At 42.5% G+C, this 19281-nt stretch overlaps 1 protein-coding gene across 3 annotated transcripts in view; it reads right to left on the bottom strand.

Moving 5' to 3' along the window:
* Positions 1-392: 392 nt before the first annotated feature.
* The window catches only part of LOC310922060 (LON peptidase N-terminal domain and RING finger protein 3-like), a gene marked incomplete at its 5' end in the record, with an annotated part of 29800 nt that continues 10911 nt past the window's right edge, over positions 393-19281 (bottom strand). The window contains 7 exons of one of the 3 annotated variants that reach the window (XR_014592290.1): positions 393-674; positions 3824-6554; positions 7280-7429; positions 9461-9623; positions 10611-10769; positions 11410-11531; positions 11941-12055. Coding sequence is in view for 2 of the 3 variants with exons in the window: in XM_083882379.1 (XP_083738505.1) it covers positions 6396-6554; positions 7280-7429; positions 9461-9623; positions 10611-10769; positions 11410-11531; positions 11941-12055 (868 nt within the window). Of the gene's footprint in view, positions 675-1047; positions 6555-7279; positions 7430-9460; positions 9624-10610; positions 10770-11409; positions 11532-11940; positions 12056-19281 lie in introns of those variants that run through there. The other 2 variants (XM_083882379.1, XM_083882380.1) reach the window with 2 other exon arrangements.

The raw sequence follows: 19281 nt of genomic DNA, 5'->3' as shown, positions 1-19281 counted from the left end.
TCCTATATTTGGGTTAAATTCTGTTTCATATTACATCAAAATCCCTCTTTTTTATAACCACTCTTAAAGCTTTCAAAACTAAAGTTATGACTTAAAAACAATAGTTTAAATCAACACATTCCCAAGAAAAGGTCCAGTTCTGACTATTCACTATTTCCTGATGAAAATGCACTTCAACTAAAACTTCCTCTGATCAGAGACAAATATATTTTGTTACAGATGAGGCCTTGTCATAATGAGTTGTAGGCTCACCATAGGCCTTAGCCTGTGCCCTGGATTCTAAAGTAAATGCAGATCCTGAACAAGCTTACCTAAGAGGCAAGCAAGGCAACCTCTGACCCCAGCAGTGGCTGGGGCTTAGGCAGCAAGTCACAAGCATGCCACATCTTGCTTAAATGACAAGGCAAAAGAAGCAGCCCATACATATGTAACTTGCAAAAAAATTTCAAATCTTCATATTTTTTGTAGAATAAACTCTTAGTATTAGGTTTATGAATAAAGGTATTCTCTAGCTTTCTCTGTGAAGTTGAGTTTGATAGCCCTATGGAACTTCTTAAGTGGTCATCACTGAAAGCAGTCCTTTCATCACCACACAGACAGCTTAAATGTGGTTGGTTCCTGCCTGAGACTGTAAATGAAAAGGTATCCTGGTCATAGGTTTAAATCACAGCAACCTGTAAAGCAAATAGTAATGCATCAGAGGCACCAAAGCCCAGAGAAGTGCAGGGTAGAGCAGTAAGTCAGGCCTTCTTCAGCTCCCATTCTTTTTACTGCAGCAACAAAGGAAGAGAGGAGGGGAAATAAAACCAAGCCTCAAAAAACCCCAAAAACCAGCAGCACTTGCTGTTCTCTTTTACAACATCTGAGGTTTGAAAAACTTAATTTCTATGGTTTGGCTTCTTCACTTCAAGTGTTGTTGTGTGACTGCAGGATATAGGAGTTGTTCTTTGTTCCTTTATCTAAAACACCTACAAAAAGCAGATCTCGTGTAATATTTGTTCACCTCTGTAGCTGTTATGCAGGCCAAAGAGTAAAGAAGACAAATATTTTAATTAGGAAACAACTCTCTACACAGACTTTGTTGGTACAACATAGTTATAAGTACATCTACAAACACATACAGATTCTTTGGACTATGAGTTTTAAAAATATATTTTATATGACAATGCAAGCAAATCCAGAAAAAACAATTTACTTCAAACTTACATAGAGGTAGCTGAACAGTACTCTGTCCAGTGATATGAGAGTTTAATTTAAGTTTCAAGTTCATTACAGTGCACAAAATGATGTTTTGCAAACAAATGGAATATACAAGTCCACAAAACTTTTTATTTAAAATAGCTTGACAGATATATTTCTGTCACTCTTGTAACCACATAGCTTGATGGAATTAAATTGGACAAGTGTACGGTTCCAAAATAAGACATCTTACACATATAGTCTTTTGCTCCTCATTTTTGTTCTTCTCCCATTCCTTATCAGGGAATTATAGAAGCTATTACATTGTTTTTGCTACACTTCTGCTCTGTAAACCTTTGTTCTGCAAATTTAATGTAAAGATTAAAAGGTGCATATGTTTTATATTTATAAAATATATGGCTATGACTTAAAAAACTCAAAAATGGCAATAACAGAATACAGGCACTTCTATGTGAGGGTTACTTTAGACCTTATGAAAATCCAACATTAGTAAGCACTTCACATGATACCTGGATGAGCAAGTCAATATAATAGTTCAGGTTTTTATTATCCACCATTTTAATCCTCTCTAAGCAGATCAGTTTCTTTCTTCTTTCAGACATTATTTATTTAGCAGAATGTTTCAAGAGAGTAACTTTGCTAAAGCTACCATTTTGCTATAGCCATAAGACTTCTAATGATTTACTGGGCTTTGGAAATAAACCCCAGCTCCTAAGCTACATGCTGCACTAGTTACAGTTTCAGTTGTGAATTAAATGAGAACTAAGCAGGGGTTCAAAAGACGGATTGTGTTCATCTGATGTAGGACTTGGGGGAAATGGGGAGCACTACTCAAAGTGCATATAGGTCCATGGGGTTTTTATGCACAAAAACTCCAAGTTAATTTTCACTTTCTTTTTTAAATAAGTGTTTGTGAACATGTTCTCCATTCCTAAACATTGCATTAAAATACAACTCCTGTCATTGATTTAAACACCAGTAAAACTTCAGCACCAAGTAGAAATCATTAAAATTTTTCACAATGAGAACAATCAGCCATTGGAATAATCTTCCCAGGGAAGTGTTGGATTTCCCAACACTGAACACTTGTAAGATTTGGCTGATTTTTTTTTTCTAAGATTAAAACAATCTTTGGATTAATAAATCCATGGTTGAGGTGTTCTGTCAGTAAGCAGTCATACAGGACAGAAGGATGGACCAAGCAACACTTCAGCCATTCAGTCTGACAGCTGGTATCTCTTATTGCTACATTGTAATGGAAGATAGCAGCACTTAAAGTAATTACAGAAAAAAAGCAAGAGGAACTTTTACAACTAACACCAGAATGTCACTTAAGACTTAGCATAAAGGCCTATCACACCATTTTATCATTTCATTATTAAAACTACTGAACTACTCTTAAGCAGCCTATGCATTACTTATGCCTCCAGAACGATTAATCAATATTTCTGACCACACAGGAAATTCAAGTTTGAGTCATGATTTGGTTTGTTGGTTTTTTTGTTTTGGGCAGATGAGCAAGACTGGTTATAAAACTGTGGGGATGCTGGAATTGTTTTATAGGTTTTTAGTTATAAGTTTAGTATGGCTTGGACTTTAACCCTAGCTAGATAAGAGCCCCTGTCCTGGAATTTTTTTATCAGAAGTTGATAAGAGTTTCCAAGACAACCTAAGCCTCTGCCTGGAGACTGATTTTCCCATTGTCTTTTCCCCCATCCCAATGTATCTTCTCCCCCCTCTTGTCCATCAATCTCCCAGGCCTAAGACCTTCTGAGAGGTGTCGGACAGTGGTTGGTGGATCCCCCAGAGACCCCACCCCAATTTACCTGATTTGTTGATGTTTGTGTATTGCAGTTGGCATTAGCCACCTTGCTTTGTTTCATTGGTTTACAACTTGTACCCAGCCCTGAGACTTCTGTTGAACAAAGACCCATTGCAGACCAGGTCCTGGGTCACTCTCCTGAGGCACAGGCCTGGGACCAGGGACTGCCCCTCTGATCCCCGAATAAAACCTTTGTTCCTCGAGCCTCGAGAGTGTCCCCTCTTTCGAACCACGGCTGTGACAGCAAAGGTAAAGGTGCTGCGGAGCCAAAGACCCACGCAAAGGTCCTGTTGAGGCGTATCAGAGCTAGCAGGGTGGTCCAGCCAAACACTGGGCTGGCCTGAGAGACAGATACGTGAAGCAACATAAAACCAGGTTTGGTGTCTAGAAAAATGTGAGCAGCTTAAATAAAATATTACCGCAATTAGTATTTTATCTGATCAATGCTATTTCTATAATTTAACTGAAGGAATTTTAAAATCGGTTCAGCTGTTTATTCATGCCTGTGATAAATGTTGCATTTACATCCTTGTACTTATTTATGCAACTGAAAAATCAGCAATAGTGTGGCATACCTAATTTTTTTTGTTTGTTTGTTTTAAACATCATTACTGAAACTTTACCATCTCATCATAATGAAGGCTAAGGGTACTCCTTGTCCAGTTTTTCCTGGACAGGTTTGTGTTCTTTAGCATATATCCTTCTCAGTATTGGTTTTCATTTCTAATGGAATTCGCAGACTTTAGCCATTAATCTAGGATGTGTGGACATAGAGTAGCCCCAGAGAGAATGCTACTGTACCTGTACAGATGGAATTTTGATTTGTTGTGCATATGCAGATCACTCGCTTGCATTACATGCAGTAGGTCCAGTGTTTCCAGGCTGCAACAAATGCACTGGGTGTTCACGATGCAGGGCATGTACACAAATCTCTGCTTGGAAATTCTGGCAGCTTTACTCAAGGCTAACAGAAAAGACAATATTCATCTCTAATATCAAGAATTCTTTCCATGACAGTTTCTAAAACAACAAAATAGGCAGAATGAGTATGTAGAAAATACAGCATGCAGGATAAAAATATAATTACATCAGTGAGAAAACAGTTTAAATTAGTATTTAAGCTCCTTTACTCACAGATAAGAGTAACAAAAGTGGAAGCTTTTTTCCTGTGGGAGCAATATGAGACACTTATGCTCTGCAATAGTACATAATGATTTGTGGAAGCATTGCATTTAATGCAGCTTCACTTCCAAACAAATAGAAATCACTTTGTTGTTGACTTATGAAGACAAAATGCCATAGCAGGTGTCAGCCACCATCACTTGGTACTGTTCAGAACATGTAGGTGTTTTTATACATTGTTTACGGCATGCTAAGTACCACTCATGGAGGAAGTGCAGCAATCCAGCAGTATGGAAGGATGTTACAGCATTTCCAAATTTGCTCAATGCAAACAGGATACAGATTCCATGTGCACAAGGGTGAAACATGTTTGTGTTCCATTTGTTTCTTTGGTACCCTCAAAAAAAAAGTTCTACAGAATTTAACAAAAGGGGAACAAAGATAGCTATGTGCAAACTACTTTTAACTAATAAATATTTCTGATGAGATAATGGAAAAACATGCAGAAAATGACATTAAATTCTACTGCATTTTTTTTTCATAAAGGCATGAAATGGCAGAGTGCTATCCTGCATTAAAAAAACCCAAAGAAATTTATAGCATTCCATAACATTCTCACTTCATTCTAGTTTTTGCCACTGAAAAGGAAAACAGTAGCTTAGAATATAAGGCCCAGTTCTGCTCACATTGAAATCAGTGAAAGTCAAAATCAGATGGAGGTAAGAGCAGTCCCAGAAAGTGGTATACTGTAAGCAATAAAAGCAGCAAAAGAAGTATATGAATTGTTGATTAAAAAAAAAACAAAACCAAGATACTTCCTGTTTTCATTTCTGCCTTATTTTTACCTGCTTTATAGCTAGAAGTAATCACGCTAAAATTCACTTGCTTTCCTTGGGAGATAATTATTATTAGCAACACTACCCAATCTTAAGAGAAAAGCAATGGCTGGGTAGAGACTTGAAGCTAACAGAAACCTGAAGATTAGGGTGAAATAAATAGCATTTAGTACAACATATTCCTTCCTATGTGACACAAACTACCTTGAGTCCTACAGTTCAAAATAACTCCCCCCTCCCATACACACACTCCAAAGCCAAATCCCACCAAACAATTAAAAGAAATAAAACTCAACAGCAACAAGAGTTGATGGGGGGAAAAAAAAAAATCTATGTATTAACCCACAATGAAATGACACCAGTACTTCCATTTTTTTCTAGGATAAGCCACTTTCCATATATTGCAGCTTTCTTCGCAGTTGTTTGTAGCCATTGTCCATTTTTGCAAGAAAGAGTTCAGATATAAATTCAACTTCAAGTTATTCTGTTCTGTAAAATATTAGGGGATAGATCCTTCTCTCACCACTATGGTCAATTCCCACTGACATCAACCATCAGTACTTGAATTTACCCAAGCACCTAAACACAAGCAGGTGCTTGACTTTGGTTGTATCAGGAACCTCGCCAAAAGCAGAGGATGAACCTTCAACAGCTGTGCTTGAATTAACTCAGACAATCTGTGTATTCATAGACTTCAAGGCAGGATGTTTTGGGGGCATTCTTAACCTACAGTAGAACTAGGGATGAGTAGAAAAACATTTGAAGTATTTGAACACAAATAACTGAAAAATTATCAAAGCAGTTGCTTGTGCACTGCTAGAATCATCATTTTTGCCCCAGTCATAAATACAGAGTAAAAGACTATAAATAGAGCAGCTCACTTTCCTTTAGTGAATGAACACATAAATATTATACATTTTGAAACAAAAAAAAAATCATAGTGCAAAAATAAATTATCAAACAGAAGTTGTGAACATTATTTTACACAATGCTATATAAAACCTGAACCATTTGAATAAGACTTTGCAGTTCACTGAAATAATGCATTAAACTTATTATTTCTGCTTCACATTAAACTGCACAGTTTATCCTTTATCCACTAAAAAATAAAAATAAAATAAATTTTATAAACCTTTAAGATTTTTAAAAGGTTTATGGCAAACAAGATCACTTTTTGTTCTATCACATTTGTTATTAATTTAGCAGTGCAGTGATTGAATACTCGTCTCAATTCCAAATGGAAACTATTGAAGTATCCATAAACATCCCCTGCTCTTTATAACTCATTCTCTTTCAAATTCAGGTTTGAAACATCCTGACACTCAAATCTGTAAGACATTATTGCAGTTAGATGAAGTTACAAGACAGTCTGCAGTCAAGGACTGTGGGAGACTCCCCAGCTCTGCTCCTCACCGTCACCGTGATCTCATACGAGACATGAATGTAAGGACACGTCTGATGCCATTCAAGCGGTCTTTGAGGGATTTCATAGCAAGGAATGGGAGCTGAGCTCTGTTCTCAAGTGGAAGGACAGCTAGGACCCACCAGCACCAGGCTGGCCCATTGGGGTTAGCCTGCAGTCAGGGAAAAAAAAAATAAAATTAGAAGTCAGGATTCATACAGCTGGTAAGGTCCTGGTTTTGAGGATTTAACTCTGAAAACACAGTTTTTGATAGCAATGTAGCAAGTATATAATTTCATTGCCAGCCTAATGGCTTGTGATTACAGGTTGGCCTGAAACAGATTACAAACAAGTGGCACCTTTCCTAAAAATAGGATGTTAAAGGCATTTCTATTACTAGCAACAATTTATAGGCTGGGCCTTCTGGATTTATTTAAATCTATTTTTCCCCATGTTATTACTGACCCAGGTCTTTAGGATTCCTGTCTTCCTTCTCCATACTTTATGATACTACCTCATATTTAGCTCTTGTTGTTATATTCTGTTATTTTAGGACCCTGCCATTTGCAGTCCTTTAACAAAAGGAACAAGTTTCCAGTTGCCTATTTACTCTCAGTCATTTAATTGGGGAAGTAGAGCAGCCAAAAAGGCAGTTCAGTCCCCTGGGATTAATGCAGCGAGATAAATAGTCTCAGAAAGTTATCAGCTTTAAATATGAGCTTTTTCTTTGCAACTGTGCTACCACTGGAGCGTGGCAAGAGAATTTAGAGGCTCATCTTACATGGGGTAAATGCAGAGTATTCATATTTTCATCTTAAAACACAATGCCTGCCAGCTTATTGGATATCCCTGCTATTTCTGTCTCTAAAAGTTACATAAGCCACTGATTCTGGATACCTGTGGTTCAGGATCCTTAGCTGGCATTGGACCAAAATGACTAAGAATTCGACTTTTGAGTGCTTGCTTGAGGGAGTTAAACCACATATAAGCCTGATCATAGACAGAGTCATGGAGAACAAGTAATGCAGCATACTCTTGTCCTTGCACCTGAAATGAGAAATGAGAGGGGGAAGGTTACTGTTAGTTCAGCCTGCATGTTGGGGAAGGCATAGGATTTTCAGGGTTGGGTAGGTGTAGAAACATCTGATATCAGGAACAAGGTACTCTGCAAACCTGAGATATTCTAGAATATGTGGTTTTATTGCAAGGGTCGTGGGTAGAAAGGGCCTTCCCTTCAGCCACCAGCCTCGGCTGAAGGGAAGTCCCAGAGAGAGAGAGGGAGAGAGAGAGCAAGAGGGTAAGCTGGCAAGAAGAGGGGAGAGAGCTAGAGAAACGTGGCAGGGGTCAGAGTGCAGGGGGAAGAGAGAAGAGAAGAGGGGCGAAAGGTAGGAGAGCCAAGACAAGAGAGCGAGGTCCTGGTTACAATACCTTATATCTCCTTTTGTGATGAATATTCTAATTTACAGTGACCAACCAATACAAGACACAAAACCCTATAGAATCTACATACAGCCTATAAGAACTACTACATTACCATGTGTTATATTTTAAACTAAAAACTACTCTTTAGACTTTTCTGTTTTGCTACATTGACCTTTGGATCCCTTAGCCAGCAGAAAGGTATTGTTCAATCAAAAGGGATTCTCCTTCAGCTGGCTAGGCTATTGTCTTTAGGTTATATAGTAACTAAGACTCGGTATCCTACAACTCAAAGTACGCTTTCATTTCGATTACAGGTTTCATATTTTCAGAATCTTTTGCTAAGCAATCATATTTATAAGGTTTCCCTGATTCATCTTTCCCAACAGGTAGGGGCAAGGAAAAGGAAAAAAAAAAGCATACCAAAAGAGTTCCGGAATAAATACTGAGAGCTCATTTGGTGTTTCCCCTTCTGATGCCCCTCCCCTATCCAAATTCTTCATTTTGACTGTATTCTAAACCAAAAATATCTATTTGTAGAATTTGCACTTTCTGTATTGTTGTATGAAAAAAACTTTACACAAACACCACACAAAAATGGAAAAAAAAGATTATGCAAAACTTAAAAAAAAAAATCAGTAAAGCCTTAGAGTAGACATTTTATCTTCCCATTACATACCAAAAGCTCTTAAGAATTAACGCAAGCAATTTTGAAGGGTATGGTGCACCCAATCCTGCTGCTTCTTACCTGAATAGGGATTTTCTAACTGGCTTCCATACAAATGATGTCAGGTACCCTCTTATAAACTGCAGTTATTCTGTCTAGAAGAGCAGTAAGATCTCATCCTGGATTCACTTAGTCTTGTCCTCTGATAAATACCTCCAGGAAACACTCTTCAGTACATGGGCAGTGATTTGCGGAAAAAAGACTCCGCAACTATTAAGAGTTAGTTGAAGAGTAGGTATGTATTTCTGTTGGCACCGAGCACGATGCGGGATCTTTCCCAAAGGCATGCGCAACTCCAAAGACCCACCTTTCTCTATTTATTCTCTAAAATGTTACATATGCATTAAGTTGTCTATATATATTTATCACCTAACCCTGCCTATTCTTACTTTGTATTAAAATGAGCTTATCAGTCATTTGCGCCTGCACAATGCCCTCTGGTGGTCGTCAGTGGTCTTCATGATAAAGTAATACACGTCTTCCTCTCATTTGAACTTTTTACCCCGTCCTCTTGTGCATGCTCACTGGCTTCTTGGTCACAGTTTGAGCTGCAAGGCTAGTCTTGGTCATAATAGTCTTTCTTATCACCACCTCAAGCAGACAGTTTCTTTCTTATCCACTAGCCTCGCATTCTTTTCATCTTGCTGTTGCAAGCAATGGCCTTGCCTCCTCTTGCAAGCCCAGCAAATGTTGAGCGAGATACATTGTTCAGACTATTACCCCTAATTGATCACCCTTTGACTTTTAGCCCCTTTGTTTCAGGCAGTGTGTGTGCATGCTTGTGCTAACTATTATGTGCCCCACCTTTACCATGAGCAGTTATTAAATACTACAAATTTGTTTTATTAGAAACTTCTGCAGAAAAAAGAACTCACCAAAAACATACATACTTAGAATGTAATATGGTTTAAATGAAATATTTCTAAATTTACCTTTTGATCCTCAATGTACTCAATATCTGCTGTATTATATCCATCACGCTGGCTGTGCTGGATCACCTTAAATCTCCTCTTGCCAATGCTGTCTACAACAGAGCGACCATCAGCAAAGAATTCAACATTTCTTATCTCCAGAATGCAGCCATAATCTGCAAACCTATTGAAATCAGAACAAAAGCAAGCAAACAAGTCTTATTCTCTCCACCCTGAGTTCCACAGAGCTGCCATACAGCCAGTCCCTACCACAAAGGTATTTACCAATGTCAGCTCATTCCTATTGTTCATAGCACCGACCTGTTGTAGTTCAAATTATTCCACAATTGTTTGCAAAACTATCAGGAAGATTCAGACTGTCTAATCTGATTAATGTTAACTGGATGTTTTGGAAACTGAAAGATATACAGATCAGAAGCAAACTTTCTCCATAATCCTAATATGTTCAGTCAATTTGTACAAAAGGACAAGTGCAATTCAGAATATTAGCATTATGGGAGGACTAGGAAATCTATGAAGAAAAAGGTTTTTGCACAATTTCAGCAGATTTTACTTTGCAGGTGGGTATTCTCTGCAAATCATACTTTTCACAGAGTATATGTACCCAGTAGGTTTATAGCATAAAAAGAAGGGAGAAAAGCTAGAGTCAAATGTTGAAGTCAAATTACCCAAGATTGACTGTAAATGGCTCAATGTAAATGCTCAGTCAGTTCTTATGAAGGTCCTGTTACACCTCTGCAGCCTCCACTATATTCAGAACAGTGAGGCTATAAACATATCCCATAATTTAAGGCAATTTAGCCCAAGAACACACCTTACTGCTACTTCAATTTCTTGTGCCAAAACATTCAGCAGATTTGAAAGCAGGAGAAAAATACACTTTCTTTTCATATATTACAGGAGGTCTGCAGCTCAATCATGTTACACACATTCAGTTAAGTGTTTTGAGAGAACAGGCCATCATATTTGTCAGAATCCAAGTTCTCAAGAGAAAAACTTCTGTCTCCTCAATGTCTTTAACCTGCATGATTAGGAAGAAACTTTTTCTACTGGAAAACTACCACAGATATTACAGCCATGGACCTTTCTGCATCTCTCCACTGGCTCCAGACTAAGTGGGTACTTCACATGGTCCAAGCTCTTCACTCACCCCTTGACAGGGTCGCTGATGCACATCCCAAACTGTTTGGTACCAGTCTCCATGCACCTCCGGATCATCAGCCGATAACATGGCTCAAAGATGTGCAAAGGACATGGGACTGTAGGATAAGCCATTGTGCACACAAATATGGGAACATTCTTATTTAGGCTGTAAGAAAGAAAGGAAAAACCAGATATGACATTTTACCAAGCTACTGACACATAAGTCTCATATTCTTTAAAATTATGACATCTTTAAATAGAAATTATAACATCCTTAGAATAAAATTCTTATTAGAATAAGTAAAAGCCAAAATTATTTTCCCTTTAACTGACTAAATACTCTGGAAAATTATATACCACTTAATAGCAGACATTTTTCATTAAGCTTTCTGGATTTGCTAATGAAAGCATCACTGTATCTCTAGTATTGCTTTTATTTTTTATTTCCCTTAATCACATTTCTTCCCTATCTAGTATATTCCAAACCCCATCCTGTCAGACTACTTCTACCTATTGTCTCACTCTGTGCCTTTCATAGAGGCCCACTGAAAGCAGACACATTGCTTTGTACTTGGTTTATAAAGCAACCTTCTGGATTTCTTCTACTTCTCTTTATTCTTTAGCACAGTCTCTAGTTTTGATGCTCACTCAAGCACAGTTTCACCTGGATTCTGTTCTCTGAAATCACATGATATAGAGAAAGAAGCTCCATCAGCATCTCAGCTCGTGTTCCACAGCAGGCAGAGCCTTTCACAGCTAACAGCAGCAGAATTAGAAATGGGATTTTACATAAATGGATTACATACTTTGAAAGCTCTGCTATTTCCTCTTCATAAATCTTTCTCCTTTCAGTGAGTTCTTCTGGAAGATATCTGGCTATTAGCTCCTCCATTAGCACTGTTTTACAGTATTTCCTCATAGCCAAGCACTGCAGTAAGAACACACAAGCAGTTAGAGAGAACATCCAGCACCTCACAGAGTATGGTGCCTGTGCAAAGGGCATCATCCAGTACCCCCATTTTCTGATGTCTGTCATTCTATCATCTGTTAAACTTGCCACTGAAGAGTTGTTTTTTGAACTATTCCCTGTGTTACAGACATTTGCTTAGGAAATCTGGAAAGTAAAAATCACCTAGAGATTTTCTAAGTACAGGCCTGGTCCTAAGGTTTGAACGGAGACTAGCCATGCTTCGCAACTCACAAGAGCATTTAAAAAGTCACATTCTTCCTGAGTTATGCAATATTTTTTTTGTGTTGGGAAATATTAAGGCTGTCTGAAGGTGAAGTTGTTCCTATCACTTGCACTTGAACTTATGCTGAAAAAATCCAAGGATTACCTCTGAGAGCCCTTCTTTGCACAGGGGACATTTTGGGTTGTGATCCAGGCATCTCTCCAGACATTTGAGACAGAAGGTGTGTCCACAAGGTGTAGTGACAGGTTCATAGAAGAGCCTGGATTGGAAAATCCAAGAGCAAAAAGACAACAATATCGTGTACTAAAGTAAAAGAAAAAAGTTGCTACCGAAAAAAGCTGAATTCATTCACTAACTTAACTACTGACTACTACAGGGATAAAGTTGCTTCTTGCTTTTAATTTCTTCAACCAACTTTTGTATTTATTCAGCTTACAGACTTTTTTATTGCCACCCAACATGAAAGGCAGCCCATGAACTCTGACTTCAGTGAATGTGAGGGACAATACTGTCACGAACTTCCAACAAGTCAGCATTTAATTTTCCTCTCTGTGTGCAATAAACAGAACCAGAAGCTGGACCATCAGACTTCACTAATGAAATTGAGCAATACTTGCATAACTATTACTGAAATTTAGTGATTACTTGTATGTGTAGAGCTAAGCACAAAATACCTATTTGCAGTAATAGCCCATATCAGTAATTGCAATAAACTGGGACTTGGCAGCTCTGGAATAAATGGTGGAACTCAAAGATCCTGGAGGTCTTTTCCAACCTAAACAATTTTATGATTCTATTAATGCCGGCTCTAATGGGTGCTCATATTTTTTTTTTTTTTTTTTTTTTAATTGAGTTTTTAACCTTTAAGTGACTGCTTTTCTGGAAAATGAGTGATAGGAGGTTCATGTTTCATATATATAAGGCCAGGTCTTCAAAGTATCATGGTACCTATTCTTTACTCATTTCAAGGACCTCTATGACACCTATTTTCATGTAAAGATTTTTTTTCCTTATTATGATTATGTGATATTGCAAAGTCATGCTTCCTTGTCAATTGAGACCTTAAGGAGACGTAAATAATACAGATTTTTTTTTTTTTTAAATAGAAACAATTCAAATCTAGAAACTAAATTGTCTGGAATATACTGTATTTTACAACATACTGTCTAAGTTTTTTAAGGTCTTAAATACTAGCCTCATTATAATTTAAGTGAATGAATAATTTTTCTTTAAAGTATTAGTTTATCAAACAGTACACTATGTTCTATTAAACGTGGAAATTACATGTGGAAACCCACATTTATTAGCATCTTTGACAAGATGAGTGTATTTAAGAATGCAATTGGCTTTTAACAAAACTGCTATAGAGAGCTCATTAAATGTCATTAGTTATTAAAAACATTGACATTTAAGCAATGGAACATATGAAATAGTATCTAAAATGCCCCACCTATCTTATTGCAACTTGATGGTGTAATTGAAAACACTTGTTAACTGTTTCATGAATAGAAACCTCACTTAAACTATGTGAAACACTGAATTCTACCCCATGTTCCAGTAAGCACTGCATTGCATATGTAATTATTTGGTAGGGACTGACTTCATCTGAAATGTAGCATAAAGACAAGATACTCCTGTTAAAATTCCTGAGTCTGCCCTAGTTCTCACAAAAGCCAGCATCAGCTTTTCCTAACAACTCTAAGAGGACCTGGACAAGCTCCATGACTTGCAGAAAGAAACACTACACACCAAGACTTCTCATGACGTTACTTTGAGCAACTATAACAGCACAAACTAAATTGCTGTAGATTAACGCTCCTTTTCTCACCAGTATGTGTCGCCCTGATCTTTTCCAGCCTTCTGATGTTTGCATTTTTGTAGTGGAGTTTCTCAGATTTTCATGTAAACAAAGTAGTGTTATTGTAAACTGTTATTTTTGTTTATCATTCCTCTCTTGAGGAGGGACAATTGATGGACTTCTAGTTGGACCAGTGTGGTTGGAGAGGTGTCAACCTCATCTTCCAATCCGTGGTCATTGTCCAAAATCTATATAAATCGAAGTAGAAAAATAAACTTTCCTTTTTTTGCCCTGACGACTTGACTGCGTGAGTGTCATTCATTTTGTGTCCTATAATGACATCTGGTGACCCTGAAGTGGAACTGCAGCCTGCTGACCATTGGGTAAGTGCTGTGACCCCCCCCCCCCCACCCTCCCCGAGCTAAACGAGGGTGGCTGTGAGCCTGCCCGTCAGGGTTTGTCTGTAGCCTTTGTAAAAATGATAGTTCCTGCATTCTCCGGCAGAAGATGCATTGGTCTTGGACCTTTGGTCGGACCTGCTGGAGAGGAAGTGAGCTTCCGCCTCTGGGAACGATTTTCAGCGTTTATATTTTTATGGAAAGAACCAAGGTTTCTTTCTCAGTGCTGAGAGAGCATTCTCTAAGGAAACTTGGTGCCTATTAGGTGACCATTTGCTTCATATTTTGTCTGCAGACTACGGTGCAGACGTGCTGAAGTTGGTGCTATGCTGGAAACGGTTTGACATGGTTTTACAGAGCTATGGGTCCTCTAGTTCTGAGGTTTCTGCAGATGCACGCAGTTCTCCAGGGGACCTCACCGAGCCGGACGGTGAGGCTGAGGGGGAGGATGGAGCTAGCTTTCGAGGACACCGATGTGTCGGAAGCCGAGGCAGATCTCGGGTTTCAGTGCGTGGCAGAGCCCACTCCTCCCCCCCAAGCCGCTGTGCTGGGGGATGTTTCCATCCCTGATCGCGGGTTTGGTTCCCCAGGGGTGGATTGGACTCCCAGCCAGCTGATCTCGGCCGACTGGCAGATGGGTGGGGACCTGCGGGCTTCTGGGGATCCCGTGGAGCCGGCTGTGCCGGCCACGCCCCTCTCTCCGCCCCGGAGGCGGAGGAGCGGGGGGAAACTGCCCTCCCTCCATGCCTTCCCGGCGCTGGGGATGTGGGGAGTCGCTGGCTCAGCCCGCACCTCTGCTGGAGCCCGATTCTGTGATGACACACTGTCTCCATTGTGGCATTACTACGAAATACCCCCTTGGGGCGGCGGGCGTGGAGCTGGGTCCGTCCGACGGTGGAGCGGCAGCCGGTTCGCCACCGGGGTCAGCCGCACCTGGCTCTGCACCACCCGCCGCACCTGCGCAGGCGGCGGAAGCCCCGGAGGGTGGGGTTTTGATTGATCTTCTGTTGGACCCGGTCCCAGTGGGCGGGTGGCCCATCCCGCTCCGCACGGAGTGGGCGGTGCCCGCTGTGGGCTTCTGCGTCACGGGCGGGACCCTGCTGGGGGTGGTTTCGGCCGCTCCCCTCCCCGCGCCGCCCCTGCTGGACACGGTGGGTGGTGATGCTCGCGGGGCAGGGGCTGGCCCGGGCACGAGTGGCCTGGCGCTGCTTCCTGCCCCCCTCACGGTTTCTTCCCCTCCCGTGCTGCCCGCGCCAGTCCCCCCGCCCAAGCCTTTGGCGGGGGCGCAGGGCGGTGCCGTGGCTTCGCAGGCCATGCCCCTCCCTGCGTCCTGTTCCCTCCCAGCGCTGGGGGAGGGGAGCCCCGAGCCGGCCTTGCTCTGTCCCACACCAGGTTCGCATGCCCTGCCTAGACCCGCGGCTGTCGCAGGGTCCTCTGTCCGGGCTGCGGCGGCCAGCGCTTCTGTGCTGCCGACGGGCACAGGCTCTGCTGGGGCTAGAGTGCCCCTGGTGGTGGCTGGTCCAGCCCCGCCACCGCCGCCTCCCACGAATGCAGGGGCTGCAGCAAGTGCAGACTCTGCGGTGTTCACCTTTGGCGCAGGTGGCGACACGGCCATCATGAGGCCGGTGCTTCCCCGGGGCAGAGGGTCCCAGGCTGGTGGGTCTTCGTCAGCTGGTTTGTGGACTTTACCCCCGTGTCAGGTGACTGTATGTCCGAGAGATCATGCGCGATTCTGAGGGGATGTGAAAGCCAAGGTCGAGGAAATTGGCGATTGCGACTTGGCACATCGCCCCCTGGATGGAAGAGATGGATTTTCTAGCCCTGCTGGTGCTACAGGGACTGTGATATCGGGTGGTGTTGAGGTGGCTCCCAGTCAGGCATCTGTCCCTGTCCCTGTGGAGTCCACGGGACAGGACTTAGCAGGTGCTGCCGCCTTACCAGGAGGTTACCAGGCTTTCCCTGTAATTCGGGGTGCTACCCATAACACCCATCAAGTTTTATTGTGGAAAACCATGATGGACCTCCGTGATAAGGTTGGAAAATATGGCCTGAGGTCTATTGAAGTCATCCAGATGCTTTGAGTTTTTAATGCTGATGTACTGCCACCCTATGATATCCGGTGTCTGGCTCGTGTTCTTTTTCAGCCTGTCAAATACGACATCTTTGAATCTAAATGGACTCAGTTGGCAGCCAGAGTTGTAGCGCAGAATACTACGTTGGGTCCACAGGATCCTAGGTGTGTGATTGGAACGGATGAGCTGCTAGGTACAGGCAATTTTGCTGATCTTAACAGGCAGGCTGCCTTTGACCTTCTTGTGCTTGACCAGTGCCAGAAAACAGGCATGGCAGCATTGGTTCAAACTATAGAAATGGCTGCTCCAAAGGAGTCTTTTGTGACTGTTGTCCAGGGGCCTGAGGAACCCTTCCTGCGATTTGCAGAGAGGCTGACTGCCTCTGTGGAGAGGCAGGTAGATGATCTGGCTGCGAGGATGCTTTTGCTCAAACACCTTGCGAGAAGTAACTGTAACACCAATTGTAGGAAAATCATTGAGCCCCTTCCTGGTGATCCTTCTGTACTGCAAATGGCTGAGGCCTGTGCAAAGGTAGGCACCACAGGTTGTAAGGTGGCTGCCGTGGCTACTGCTCTGCAGACGGCCTGGAAATGGCCGCAGGGCGGGCAGCGAAAGCAGGGAAATGCTCAGGCCAGCAAGAAACAGGGAAAGGAAGTACAGAAAGTGACAACTCCCTTGTTTTTGTGTGGTCAGTGTGGAAGGCCGAACCATACTGCAAATGTCTGTAAGGCGAGAGTTCATGCTAATGGTCAGCCTTTGTCGAGCTCAGGAAACGGGAAGTGGAGCGTGAAGGGGAGATGCGCCCAGACACAAGCCTCTCTCCAAGCCCTGGAGCCAATGGAGGTCTGCTTGGCTGGCTTACAGCCAGCACCTGCGGCTCAGCAGGTCTTGATGTCTGCACAGCAGCAACTGTCGTCTTAGACTCTTGCGAAGTGCACAAAGTCCCCCTGGATGCCTTTGGTCCCGTGGGTGAGGGCATGAGTGCTCTCCTCATGGGGAGATCTAGTGCCACCATTCAGGGTATCATTGTGTATCTGGGACTCATTGATGCAGATTTCATTGGACAACTTTATGTCATGGTTTCCACACCCACCCCCCCATCACTATCCCCGAAAAGACCCAAATTGCTCAACTTGTGCCTTTCAAGTCTTCTGTTCACAGGACAGAGACCCGGTCACGAGGAGACAGCGGTTTTGGATCCACTGGGCCACCTCAGGTTCACTGGACCACTGTCCTGACCAAAAACTGTCCTAAGATGCTGTGTACCCTGTCCATTCCTGGTGCAACACCGCCAGAGATCCGCCTCCACGGGCTCCTTGACAGTGGCACAGACATCACAATTATCTCCCTTGCCGCTTGGCCCCCAGAGTGGCCCTTGGATCTGGTGGAGATGCCCGTCGCAGGATTGGCAGGAACGGCGCAATGCTACGTGAGCCGGCAGCCTGTGGTGATCACAAACCCAGAGGGACAGACAGCCATTATTTGGCCTCATGTCACTGCAACTATTGCTGATCTCTGGGGGAGGGATGTTCTGGCCATGTGGGGGGTGCGCAGTGGGACAGATTTTTGATGGAGGCCACTGCGATGAAGGGTGAAGAGTGTCCTGTGCCTCCTATATGGTGGCTGGTGGACAAACCCATCTGGGAGAACCAGTGGCCCCTCCCTCAAGACAAACTAGTCGCCCTTCGTAACTTGGTTCAGGAGCAATTGGACCAGGGTCATCTGGAGCCTTCTACCAGTCCCTGGAACGCTCCTGTCTTCTGCATCAAGAAGAAATCTGGGAAATGGAGGTTGTTACAAGACCTCTGGAAGGTCAGTGCTGTGATAGAAAGCATGGGAATGTTGCAGGCTGGTATGCCATCGCCCACCATGCTTCCCGCAGATTGGCCGGTCCTCATTGTGGATCTGAAGGATTGTTTCTTTACAATTCCTTTGCATCTTGATGACAAACCAAAATTTGCCTTCTCGGTGCCAGCAATTAACAATGCTGACCCACACAGCGATATCAATGGAGGGTTCTTCCCCAGGGTTCTTGGAACTTGCCAGCCATATGCCAATGGTATGTGGCCTGAGCCTTGTCTGGAGCTTGCAAACAGTTTCCTGGTGCTCATTTTTATTACTATATGGATGACATATTGGTGGCTGCATCCACTCAGGAAGAGTTGCTGAGGATACAGCCTCAGTTGCTCAATGCTTTGCATTCTCATGGGCTGCAGGTGGCTCCAGAAAAGGTTCAGCAACAACCTCCTTGGAAATATTTGGGGGTCAAAATTTTGGAACGAATGGTCCAACACCAAGAGGTGCAATTTGTGCATTCGGTGAAGACACTGAATGATGCCCAGAAATTGGTAGGTGTCAACACCTGGTTGCGTCCATATTTGGGACTGACCACAGCACAACCATCTCCTTTGATTTGTTAAAGGGAGACTCTGATTTGAAGTCGCCTCGCACATTGACCCCTGAGGCACGTCAGGTGCTGGAGGAGGTTCAGCGAGCTGTTTCTGCTCACCAAGTCTATCGCATTGACCCCTCCATTGTTGTCACTGTTTTCATCACCACTCCAGATTTACATCCCATAGGTATCATTGGCCAATGGAATGACGAATGGTCCGATTCCTTGCACATCTTGGAATGGGTCTTCCTGCCCCATCAGCCGCAGAAGATGGCAACAGCATTGTTTGAGCTGATCGCTCATTTGATAATCAAATGCCAGCAACAGTGTTTGCAATTGATGGGTGCGGATCCCACAAAGATTGTACTCCCGGTACAGCGGGAGGACTTTGACTGGAGCTTTGCAAACAGTATTTTTCTGCAAAGTGCTCTGGAAAACTTTTCAGGGCAGATCACTTATCATCTGCCCAGCCACAAGCTATTGCAAGTGGCAAAATTCACAGAGATTTCTTTGTAGCCCAAAACTAGTCAGGAGCCAGTGCAAGGACCCACCGTCTTTACTGATGGTTCGGGAAGAACAGGGAAGGCCATTGTTAATTGGAGGGATGGATCTGAGTGGCAGGTTCTGGAAGGTCATGATGATGGGTCAGCCCAATTGGTTGAATTGAGGGCTGCTGTCATGGCATTTCAAAAATTTTCCCAGGAACCTTTCAATTTGGTCACGGATTCTGCCTATGTGGCCAACATAGCACAGCAGTTGGGTCATTCAGTTTTGAAGGAAGTCAGCAATGCTGCTTTGTTTCATTTGCTGAAGACCCTGTGGTGT

Source organism: Zosterops lateralis, assembly GCF_965231275.1.
Source record: "Zosterops lateralis genome assembly, chromosome: W".
Lineage (NCBI taxonomy): Eukaryota > Metazoa > Chordata > Aves > Passeriformes > Zosteropidae > Zosterops > Zosterops lateralis.
This window is presented reverse-complemented; position numbering and strand designations above follow the sequence as displayed.